Here is a 13,071-nt window from a genome sequence, read left to right as displayed (position 1 = left end):
AGTTATACAGAGAGCAGCAAGCCGCTGTGTTCGTTCCAACGGTTTTCTGTATGAGATATTGCTGGCAGCGGTCCACCACACCAAAGCACCTTAAAGCCAGATTGTCGTGACTAGCGCTGTGTAACACCAATGTACGAGGATAGGCGATAGGCCCAATGTTGACCCTATTTTTATCCTGATTTGGAACGGTCGCTTTGCACGGCAGTTAAATGCCTTTGTGGTCTGATCTTTACATAAAATTGCAGCACTACATTGGACTATAATTTATACCGACTTTCATGAGGATATTTTGTCAAACTGAACAAATTTTTCTATTCAAGGACTTGATTCGATTTGTTTGTAGGGCAGCTATATCTTGTAGCGGTTCCGATAAATGAGTCGTCTCTTGAAGAGAAATTGTAGATTGATATCTCAAATATTGAGGGACTAGTATATACAGACAGATGTACAGACAGACAGACGGACATCTGAAAATTGATTCTGCTCGTCACGCTTATCATTTATATATAAACATTATGGGATCTTCGACGTGTTACTAACAACATGGCAAACTTAATATTCCCTGTTCAGGGAAGCAAGGGTACTACAAAACCAATAAATTCACATAGTACCGTTCAGCCGAATGAGACTGTCGCAATTGCTGACTTTTGATCTGGGGTAGAATGAGTAGGGAACCATACCATTTCAACGAAATAGTAAAAAATAAATAAATAAAATCAAGTAAATTGCTATTGGATTGTTTTGTACTGGATTGTGTATTCGGAAAATTAAAACCATTTTTCATCAAAAAAACAAAAACATTTAAAATTATATAATTTGTTAACTAATTCTTGAGAATACTTTAATTATATTCCATATTTTTGCCAAATGCCATCTGAAATTTTACTACTATACATATTTTCCAGTGGAGTATATTCTGCAAAGTTTAATATTCAATTATTTCCATATACTCTTTGACCACTTTTACACCGAACTGCGCTACTCACCTCTATCCTGTGCCGTTAGCAAGGACGATGACAGTGTCTGTTTCAACTTTCCGAAAGTTCCACCAGCGTCGGGTTGATTCTGTGTGGATGGCGTCTCATCTGTGGCGACCATCTGCGTGAAACGAAAAGAGCGAAGCAAAACGGAAATGAGTAAGTGCATGAAACGGCAAATAAATGTAAAAATCGCAATTTTTTCGCTTTTAAAATTGCAAGTAATTGAAAAATGTGATGAAATATGCAGCAAACTGCGAGTGATGTGACGGTGATGGTGTAGATATGTATATATGAATATATAGATAGCCTAACTTATACATACATATACTATTTTCAATGTATATTTGTTGTTTTTGCACACTTTGGCACACCACACATATTTGTTGCGCCGCCACAGGTGCATCATTTTAATTAAATTTCTGCAAAGTATCCGCCACACCGCTCAGGTGGCCATAAAAATGCTATAAACTCGAAGTGGAATTTTTGCTGCCAATCAAAGTGCGAGCGCAAATATCAAGCGAGTAAATGCTTTATGAGTGATGCCACCTTACACACACACACCGAGCGCAGAAGTGGCAGAGTGTTGTGTATCCCTTTATTGTTTTACATATTTACATTGTATTGGTCGTGTTTCCGTTAACTGTCTTTTTTTCTTTTCTTTTTTTGTTTTTTCTTTTTATTTTTGTTATTTCTCTATATTAATGCTTTGTTGTTCGATTTTTTGTTGCTTTCCGCTTTAGTAGCCATTTGCTTGATTTTTATTTTCTTCCCCTTCACTTAGCAATCGCAAATACACCGACGCCAAATTAACTCTGCACACACAAACACCCAAACAACCAATTTTATATGTATGTATGTGTATAAATGAAAGAAACAGCATACATTCTCATGTGTGCCCGCTAAACTTGCCATAAACACGCCAACACCACCAACAACAACAACGTCCTTACAAAGAGAGGGAAAATTTAAACACCAATAAATAGCACTCAAACGAGCAAACCTTTAACTGCACACGTACATATGTACAACCTCATGCACATATACATTTGCGAAAAACCAATTGCGTGGGTAGCGACCTCTTCCGTTACCGTTATCCATTAAAGTACAAATACTCTGTGGATAGATAATAGGATATTTTATGGCTGCTAAAGGACAACTTTTATGATGCAATAATTTGGGTTGAAAAATTGAAAAAAAAGGCAAAATTAAATAAATAAAAATAAAAAGTACGGAAATGTTGTGCACATTTGTGTGAAAATCATTGGCTAACGGTAAAAAAGGTAATATGTATATTTGGTGTGTGTGTGTATACAAGAATGTGTGCCTGCGCTAATAGAAAGCAAATGAACATATATCTGTGCATCTATAAAAATCTGGTACGCTCTTAGATTGTCTATAAATAGCACAAGAAAGGGGCTTTATTATGGCAAGTGTAGTGATGCATGGGCGCATTACCTCACTTTTGACCTCTTTTTAGCGCGCTACAGTGATTAGAATTGATTATGTTGTAGGGTCGAGATTATGGAACAGGTGTGTTGAAATGGCAAGGAAGGTGTTGGAACATTTAATAGAAAAAATTTCCTTTTGCAGAAATTCGGAGCGATGAGACGTAACACTTATCCATATCTTTTCAAATGTTTCGGCATTCAAGTATCCATTGTGAAATTCTAGGCATATTTACTTTCAATATTAACACATTTACATTCTTCAGAGATAACTAAACATTTTAGTTCTGCTTAAGCTTCACTCATTTGAAATTGATTTTAGCTGCCTTACTTGCATTATTTCCCATAGAACCATCAAAAAAAAAGTTGAGTGAACTCAACAGAATGTTTGAAAATCGGGATATTATTAATAAAGCGCGAGGTTTCAACCTATTTTTTTTCATTTTAAGAATATATATGCACCGTTATGAGAAAACATGCTCATTTAATTAAGATAAGTCACACATTGGCCGTTATATGGGGTATTAAGACAGACGGATTTTCAATTAGGTATATGGTGGCTAAGAATAATATTGACCCGATTTAACCCAAATTTGGATATGCAGACATACTGTTATCAGGAAAGGATTCTCTTCCAATTTCAATTATGTATTTTAAACATTGACTGATATTTTTGGTAAAAAGTCAGTTAAAGGATCTGGGGTGCATATCCCCGGTATTTAGGGACTTGAATAGTTATGGTCCGATTTAGACAACTTTTAGACCTGAGTTAGCATATCTTAAAGGCACTATTTGTACAAAGTTTTATTCCGTTATATTAATTGGTGCTTGAATTTTATACTGTAAAGTGAAAAATCAGTTGGAATTTAAGTTGTGCTATTTCAGATGTAGGCGTGGTTGCAGTCCGATTTCACCCATTTCCGCACTACCATGTCAAAATAATACTATGTACCAAATTTCATTGAAATTGGTCTAGTAGGTCCGGAAGAAATGCTGCTATCCTGGTGCTATAAAACCCTTTTGTGGCGTCGAAGGTGTAAAATTTAATGTATCTGGGGCATTTAGTTATTAAATTAACGCACTTGTGGGCGTGATAATATCTTATTTGATTGGTTTTAGGTGATACAAACAACCGTTAGATGAACAAAACTATTACACTTGTTGCATGCGTATAATACAACCGGAATTTCAAAGAGAAAATCTACATATTCTGCTTGTTGTTCTAGTTAATATTAAATTACCAAAGCAAACCTTACATAAAAGTGTCTACTTTGACAGCTGCTTACACTGCTATCCCTCTGGAAAATTGTGGAGACTCAAAAAACACCCTTTATTCGCATAAAATATGAAAATGTTATTGCATTATAAAAGTTTATAGCAATAATCGTTTAGAAAGATCAAAGTGGTTAAAATTGTATCTTCATAAAATTATTAGTTATCAAGAAAACCACTCAGCAAGTCTGCAGTTATTTGAATATTAAATGAATACTAAATAAACTATAAATCTTAAATATTACACCAAAAGACGTGAATGCATTTTGCTGCCAAAGACTTACGGAAAGGTACATATACTTCTTGCTTTTCACCCGTTTTCCATCCTACTTAATAAAAGCAAAGCCTTTACCTACGGAACTCAGCTCATTATTAAAAACCACGCAGGCTCTCCCCCGTGGCGTATACGTAATGCTCTCCTATGCGATAGAGCTTGAATATGCCAACTTATTTACATACGCTCGTGGTTGAAGCTGTTGCAGCTTGAGTTCGAAGCTTTTTTAAGAACAGTTTTTTTTTTAATATTGAGCGTAGGTAGGTACAGAAGGGTGCATTAAAGATTGTTGCTGGCATATAAAATGTCGACAAAATTTGGTTAAAATGCCATTTTACTTTCGGCTGCTTCTCTTGAGCTTACTTCGAAATTTACCTTCTTAATCCACTCAACACCTTTGCATATTTAACGCGAAATTTTGGCAGTGTTTACTTTGTTGCAAACTTTTTCTTGTTGGTGTTGAACATTTACTTATGCGCGTTGGCTCGAGGTATAGAATAAAGAGTTAGAAAATGTATGTAAATACCCACTTACTAATATTCAAGTATGTATGTTGGTATTAGCTATGCGGCGTGAAGTTTAACATAACAAATTTTAGAGTGCAGGTATAAATGTTACTAGGAAAATTTATATATATTCTACAAGTATATTATCGTTCAGATAATAAATAAATATGTCATAAAGTAGCAGTGCTGCAATATAGTTAAAAGTTACACACTGATACGGATATGTGTTTTATATCAAATTTCAAAAACAGCTGAGAAAGCTGATAACTTCTTTACAATGTAGACATAGACGACTTATTTGCTTGAAATTTTGTGTTTCCAATGGTATTACGGTGACGGAGTTCTTGATAATGTTGCAGGAGTCGAAAAAGTTAAAGAAGCAGTACCTCAGAATCGTCCTGTTGGCATTAAAGAGATAGCGGAGGATCTCGATATTTCTGAAGAATCAACTTAACAGATTGTGGTTAATGTTTTAGATAAGAATCGTGTCAATCCTAGACTTCTACTAAAAGACCTTAATATTTTGCAATAACGGCGACGATAGAGGTCGCTAAAGGTGGTAATGTGACATGGATTTATGAATATAACGTCGAAACTGTTTTTAACAAAAATTTAGCGAATGGCGCTCTAGAAATGGATCGAAACCGAAAAACCAAAATTCACAGAAGGCACTGAAGGCCATCCTAGACGAGGCTTATAACAAGTGTATGGAAAATTGACATGCTTGTATCAATCTCAGGAGCCTATAATAAAAATTTGTATTAGAATATGTAAAAATATACATTTTTTTGTGCTGCAAGTCCACAGTAATTCGATTTTGATAATAAGTAGCCGTTTATTCCATGTTATATCGACCTGTCCTTAGTAGCTTAGTAGTCTCTAAAGTGTGGAGAAAGTCAATATTTGATCTAAATCTTTTTTAGTTTGTTTCAGCATTCGCGGAGATGATAGTATATGATAGCATAGATAATATAAAATCAATAATACACCTAACTTTCGCCTAACTCCAATATATCAGATATAGTGATTTCCATTCATCTTAACTTTCCTGACCGTTTATGTTGGTCAAAATGTGTGATATTCTAATACAAATAATTGGATGTCTTACCTATAATGTGGTTTAGCGCTAGATATGAACAAAATAAGTCTAAATATAGCAAAATATAAACTACATTGTTCTCACATCTTACTTTAATTCATGATTAATTCTTGATTGAAACTACATTGTTAAATTCCATGCAGCTCGTCAGAAATACTCTTTTGTAGTACTCGCTTGAAAGTGCCTCATTGTGAGGTTCTGAAAACTGATTTCATGATAAGTTGCTTAGAATAAAGTATTGGGTTTCTTATGAATTATTTTTTTGGTCATATTTTTACTATATTCTAAAAAGTTTCATTCGATTAAGATTTTTTAACCAGCTTGGTATCATAATATTATCCTAACATCTTATTAGTTTAGCTACAGCTTTGTTATTTCTTAACGACTTCATTGTTCTAAACATGGTAAATGAGTTATACAGTTTAGCTGCTTTTCAATAAAATTTTCATATCGTCGTATTTGTATATTATTTTCAATTGTTTAATAGAAAAACAAAACTATTTTTCCCACAGCAGAAACCATTTCGTCAAACATGCCTGCAACATTAGTGATGTTTGTCCACGCAGTGACCGCCAATTCATTTTCCCAAATTCACAAATTTATTTTTCATTACACTTGAACACCCCGTAACGCAATTATTACTTGACAACTGTGACTGTAACTTATTTGCTGATGAGGTACGTTTGTACTGTGTATGTTTCTGTGTTTCTATTAAACAAGGCTGGGTCGTGTTGTGTTAATGCGTGACATTAATCGTGGAAATTACGCGTGTTTGCTTGTAAACATGTGTGCTTTAGCGTCAACGCGAATCATCAATACTCATTTACTTCATCTATATATTATCATATGTATTTACTCGTATATATTTAAGTGTGAGTAATTAGCGCTACACCGAGTTCCAACTTGTACACTACTATAATTATACACTTTTAATATTAAAAAATTATTAACGGAAATTATCTTCGTGCCCGAGGTACTTACAAGTCTGTTTCCTCATATAATCAACAACTAATTAACTGAAATGATATATATAATATGTGATATGAACTCAAGCCAAAAGACGAAATTCAAAGTAATTTGAAAAATAACTGAACGTAAGCATAAGACACTATGTTAGGTGTTGGGTTTAGACCGATTTCATCATTCGTTTGCCGTATTTATTCAGTAAGTTTTTGCAGTTTTAGTAGTTTTGAACAGAAACATTATATGGGTAGTGGGCGTGGTTGTCATCCAATTTCCACGATTATCACATTGTTGGAGGAAGTGCCATGTGCTGAGCAAATGAGATTGAGATGGCTTTAGAGGTTTCTGAGATTTTTTTGCATTCAACTTACTTAGCGGGCGGGCAAAGCTTACATTTAAACAATTTTAAAACCGCGATTGCCCCTACTACTGCTATTCACTGTACCAAATTACAGTTTTGTAGGGGTGTATATTAGGGTGGGGCGAAATTTTTTTTTTTTGCTTAGCCTGAGGGTAAAATTTGTAGATTATAAAAAAAAAAAAACTTTTGAAAAAAAAAATTTTTTTAACATCTAGATGCGGCTTACTCACTGTTAAAGTAAATTTCGAGCTAAAATTTTTATTTCGTAAAAAAATTTTGATAAGTGTTCTAGAAGCTGTGGAGAGTCCTCTTTATTTATTACTGGAGCTTTAAAAAAAGTCTTAAAGGCCAATATGGCTTAAGGAAAGCGTTAAAATATATTTTCAGTCAAAAACCGTCACATTCGGTAATTTTTATATAAATAGAACAAGTTTAAACCAAAAATATTTTTTTCTTGTTTAAAAATAATTTTAACCCGAAATTTACTTTAGAACTGAGTGAGACACCTCTAGATGTTAAACATTTTTGTTTCTAAAAATTTACTTATTTTATAATCTACAAATTTTACATAATTTATTTTTAAAAAATTTTAAATAATAATTTTTTTTTCGCTCCACCCTAGTGTATATCTTGTGAAGTGGAAATCCAGTTTTGTGCTACACACACATATGCACAAAGATAAAGAATGAATGTAGAATGTAAATGGGAATTTTCGCATGCAAATTCGCTTCATTTCTGCTTGTTTTGTTGCGTGCGTGTGCTTTTCTCAATGCAAAGTGACGGTTGGAAGTGAGTAATGTAAACGTATGTCTGCGTACCTCAAGTCACATGTTGTGCATTTAAATTACATGCATATACATTTTATTTACTTTTTCACTTTTTTGCAACTTTACAAAAACCAGAAAAATTTAATTTCTGTACAATTTGGTAAAAAACAGCTTCACAGCAACTTTGTGGCATGTACGGAATGGCTTAAGCTGCATGTGCAGTTTATTGTTTAATACAAGTAGCTTTCAATTAGCATGAGCTTTATTAGCGACATGCCAGTGAATTTGTTGGCTAACATAAAAACTAACTATTGCTCTTGATTAAGCTAAAATTGGTTTAATTGAAATTCTCAACAATTTGAAATTTATTCACAAATAAGAAAAAAGTTCACTTCGGCGGCATATAATACACTTAACAAATACAAAATGTTCCCAACAAGAACTTGATTTTGAACGTTCAGTTTGTATGGCAGCTATATGCTTTAGTTATCCGATCTGAATAATTTCTTTGGGGATTGCACCATTGCCTTAGACATTAATCCATGCAAAATTTCGTGAAGATATATACTTGTATGGTCAAACGAAAAACTTTCTATACAAGCACTTTATTTCGACCGTTTATTTGGTATGGTAGCTATATGGAATGGAATGGATATGAAGGACTGATTCACGTATATACAGGCAGACGGACATGGCTAAAGCAACTCAGCTTGTCATGCTGATCATTTAGATATATATTTAAATACATAATCAGAGTATAAAAAAATCCTAAATCGATGAGCAACAAAACCGTGGCGTAGAAGTCAGTTGAACCTTAAATTAATAAAGGGATGTTTGGACGAACCGGCACAAAGGACCATTGAAGTCGATGTTATACGCTTTTTCACTCATCCAACGAGATTGAAGCATCTTGAATGCACGAGACACACTTACTTTAGCAAAGTCCATAGAAAATATAGTTTTTTATACTTAAATGGTTCCTACTATATCCCACATAAGCAGTGAACTGTAAATTTTCGGTAAAACTTTCAAAAATCTATTTTCCATTAAAAAGTTCAACGCATAGTTTTACCAATTTCGTTGCTTTTGGCAAAATCTTATTTTTGTTTTAACTTTGACAGCAACATATTAACTTCAACAATGCTTTCATATTTGTTTGAGAAATTACTGAAGAATTCTCCTTGGACTCCATTTATCCGCTGCTTGTTGCATGCACATGCGGCTGCTTTGTAAAGTCAATTCCATTTATATTTCAACTGTCGAAAACTCACAGCAACCAAATTACTCTCGGTTCTACAGTTCCCTTGGAAATAAACCAAGTATGTGTAAGTATGTGAATTTGCAAGTGTGTGTGTGTTTGTGTGCTGTTGCGCCCATTGGTATTTTTCTTTGCAAACTTTATCTATTTCGAATCGCTGGCGCACATGCGAAGGACTTCATCGGCCGTGCACTAAATAATTTCGCCGTTTGATCGAATTTTTATTGCCAAAGTTCATTGTTATATTGTTTTTGTTGTTTGTTTTTGCTGTTCGACATGTAAAATTCGCCACAACATGGTTGTCTTATGTTTATCGATGTTTTGTTTTCACTGCTTTCTTTGCGTCGCTTTTGACATTCAAATTTATGCAGCATTGACAATATTGCCAAAGTTTCTAGCCCACGCACACATACACACATCTACACACAAATAAATATCTTCGTCAATTACTCGACATCTTGGTGGGCTCTTCAGCGTTTGTGTCTCTCAATAAGAGTTTCAATGACATTTTTATGCGCTAAAAACCGACAGATAGTGCTGAGCAGAAGCGCCGGGGCGTATGAGTAACTTTCTTATACCATATGTACGCAGTGGTGCGGCAAACTCTTAGTGAAGCTTTTGTTTTGAAAAGTTATCGCTTTTTCACGGGCATCTCAGGTGCAGTTCTTAAAGTTTTGATATTCCTTTGGTGACAAATTTTGTAGCTTGAGTTATTTAAATATTCATCGGATATGTAATATCGATATCCACAACTACATACGAGTACATTCTTAAATACAAATATGGTGCAATATTATTCAATAGAATTTTTGAAAATGAACTCTTTAATGGCCGAAGAGTTAAGTTTAAGATATAAACAAAATACGGTATATATAATATTATAAGAAGATCGTTATATGGGAGGTGTAGGTGAAAATATGAACCGACAAAAATCCTTCCTCATATTCGCCGAAAAGGGTAAGAGGAAGATATGGACCAATTGTGATCATTTTGATTCAGAATTGACACGTGTCCGAGCACTATTTTCGAAAAGTTTTATTAGCAGAAGTATTTCCATTCGTTTACCAAAATATATTAATGCCTGATGACGCAGAAGCCAAGTTTTATTACCAGATCTTTGTTAATACCTAATATTTCTATGAAAATCTTCTCTATACAAATAAAAGACTGTACCTAAGAACAAGGACTGTCAACTCAGCAGCATGCCTCCAAACGATTTACTATTAACTCAACAACAACATTTGTTATTAGATAATGAATATGGTTTTTCTAATTAGAGTAGCATGTGTCCAACTAGGTAGCGCAGTGCTACTGCATTTTCTGTTAGATTAAATGGAATTGGTCTGGTTTAATTACATAATTTTTATCTTGAGTCTTCTTATTTTATTGACTTGCAGAGGCGTTGCCACCAGTTCGAAAGTTTTCATTTCATAAAATCGCAAGGGATAAACGATTTTAAATTTTTACTAAAAAATAATGTTTAAAAAATTTATGTGGAGTGTTGCCACCTGTTTAAAATTTAACAAAACATTTAAAATATAAAGAAACGCAAAACACTGAATATAACTAATTTAATTTAATTTGAAAAGATAAATGGTTTGCAAAATTGATATCTAAAAATATTTTGCGATGAATGTTACCATCTGTTTCAAAATTTCAAATTGAATTAGTAGTTTTAAGATAAGGAGACGCAATAGAATGAAGACATATAAGAAAATTTTAAGTAGCGTTGCCACTTGTTAAAACATTTCCTTTTATTAAAAATTTTAAAAATAATAGAATAATAAGGAAATTTCAAAAACTGATAAATATTTATTTTTGAGTGGGGCTGCCACATGTTTAGCAATATATTTATATTCAAAGAGTTTGGTAAACGGGTTGAATTATTGCAAAATTAGTTAATTGATTTGTAAAAGCTTATATTTAAAACTATTTTTAAGCAGGGTTGCCAACTTGTTTCAATCGATGAAAAAATTAATATATACCGATATTAACATCAGCCTCCATGATTTATGAAAGATTCCTGTCGCTGATATTTTTGAGAAAGGTTGCCACCCTTTCAAAAAAAAATTTTTGCTAATAAAAAATTTACAAATAAAATTCAGTTTTACACTTTTGGTACTACTTTAAAGGCATTTGAAGAATATTTGCTGTAAATAAAAATATTTTCCTAAGCACATGCAATATTTTTTCGTGCTTAATTTTGAGACTTTTTTTTGCCTACCTTTTCTCTATTAAATAGCAACAATAATAAAATATAATAAATAAAATTTTCCGAAAGCGTCAAATATGTTAATATAAATTTGCTTTTATACGCTTCTTGTTATGAAAAAATGCCATAAGTAGAAACTCACCTTTTTCATGAACGTCATTACATTGGTGGGCAGCATCTTGATTTTTTTTCTTTCTCACTTCGGTCGAGTGCTGATAAGTTTATTTAACACTTTGACGGCCAAAAATTCCAGTTTATTTCTTTATTTCGTTTTTTCAGCCAATTTATTGTTACGTTTGATAACTTGACGTTTTTCCATTATTTATGCCACACTTCGCTCCATTTTTATGCGCACGAATGCACAAATTTTTAATTAATTTAATGGCAATGCAAAGGGTTTGCTTTGGGTGCGGGGGTGTATATATGTGTGTGTGTGTACACTATGATAACTGAGTTTTGAAAATTTAACTTATTTGACTATATTTTCCTCGCTTTGGCTTCAAATACACTGAGCGAAATGAGGTCACTCAGCTGCAATGTGGCAAGCTGCGTGGTGAACGTTGCAAGTTTAATGGCTGGTGTTTACATAAATGCAACAAAAGCAACATTGATGTGCGCAACACGTTGCATGATGAGCGCGTCCTATTTTTGGTAGTAACAGTGTAGGCGTATCAGGTAACGGTAGTCAATGCTGATATTCGATGCGTTGTGTTGAAAAAATATTTATATTTTTATTTTTTGACTTCTTTCACAGCAACAAAATTTTTATTTTTTTAACCTTTGAAATTGTAGTAGCCACCTTTTTCAATGCTCTCCTGTATTTTACAGTTAAATAATTGAGTTGCACGTAGCGCCAAAAAAAACCGTAATAACGGTGGTTGGTGCCGTATTCCGGTCTATAGTCAGCAGCTGACTAGCTATTGTACTTGTTGTTGTTGCTGTTGTTTTTGCTGTCGTGTGCTGCTTTGTATGCGCTCGGTTCGTACACTGCCGTGTAATTTCCTTGGTTTCATTGGTTAAAAGCGTAGCGCACTAACACATGCATGCAACACGCATTTACTGTTGCGCGTCATTATTTTCTTTACGGTTATTATCGTTGGCGGAGCGAGTTTTATTTGCGTTTTCACTGTTTGTTGCTTTATTTTCGTTCTGCCTTCAACCGAAATTTACATTTGCTGCTTTTTGTTATTTGTATAGCATACTTTCCGGCGTTCGCGTGCCGTTTTAACAACGCGCCACAGAGGTTTTGTTGCAGTACAGCTGTCTGCTTAAGCGTACGACTGGTTGGCTCAAAGCATTCGTTTACTTAACTACCTCGCTTCCTTGCTGTCTTCCGTTTGCTTTCTTCGCTGTTTTTATTGCACTTTTTGTTTTTGTTTTCTTTTACAAGTAATTTTCAGTTGCAGCTTGACTCGCTGCCGTCTCGTGACATTGTTGATGTATGCTTTCTGTCCATTTGCATTTGTATGCAGTCAGCATTTTTCTAAAATTATGTGTAACGGTGAATTAAAAGTTATCAAATAAAATTTGCGGACCAACGAGGTTTTACTTGAAGCTGAAGTTTTTTACATTTGATTGTACAATTTAATACTTTTTTTATTCCTTAAGTCGCATGTGCACCAGAATGCTGGAAAAAATAAAGAAAATAATATTTATGAGATTTATAGGAAATTTGGAATAGTTATATTTAAAAATAATGTCCGAAGTATGTTGGATACTAGTAGACGAGTAGAAAGGCTGACAGTTTGACTCAAAATCTACTGGGAATACTACAATAATGTAAGTGAAAGAGCCGAAGTCAATATTTAAGTCAATGACAATTTCATTTTCATTTACACGCTTATATTTTGCATGTGTGAGAGCATTGAAGCTACAGGCTTCTTCGAACCATGGCGTATACGTAACTTGATTTCATCGTAACAACAAACGCATAC

At 33.7% G+C, this 13,071-nt stretch overlaps 1 protein-coding gene across 3 annotated transcripts in view; it reads right to left on the bottom strand.

Moving 5' to 3' along the window:
• Fife (regulating synaptic membrane exocytosis protein fife) overlaps positions 1–13,071 on the bottom strand; it is a 231,038-nt gene that overhangs the window by 92,066 nt on the left and 125,901 nt on the right. For all 3 annotated transcript variants that reach the window (XM_070111821.1, XM_070111823.1, XM_070111822.1), the window contains 2 exons: positions 11,280–12,764; positions 987–1,098 (listed from right to left, as the gene is read on the bottom strand). In XM_070111821.1, coding sequence (XP_069967922.1) covers positions 987–1,098; positions 11,280–11,315 — 148 coding nt within the window. In that variant the 5' untranslated portion in view covers positions 11,316–12,764. The remainder of the gene's footprint in view (positions 1–986; positions 1,099–11,279; positions 12,765–13,071) is intronic.

The sequence above is a fragment of the Bactrocera oleae genome, chromosome 6 (assembly GCF_042242935.1).
Source record: "Bactrocera oleae isolate idBacOlea1 chromosome 6, idBacOlea1, whole genome shotgun sequence".
Lineage (NCBI taxonomy): Eukaryota > Metazoa > Arthropoda > Insecta > Diptera > Tephritidae > Bactrocera > Bactrocera oleae.
The sequence above is the reverse complement of the archived record's forward strand: the minus strand, read 5'-3'. Positions and strand labels throughout refer to the sequence as shown.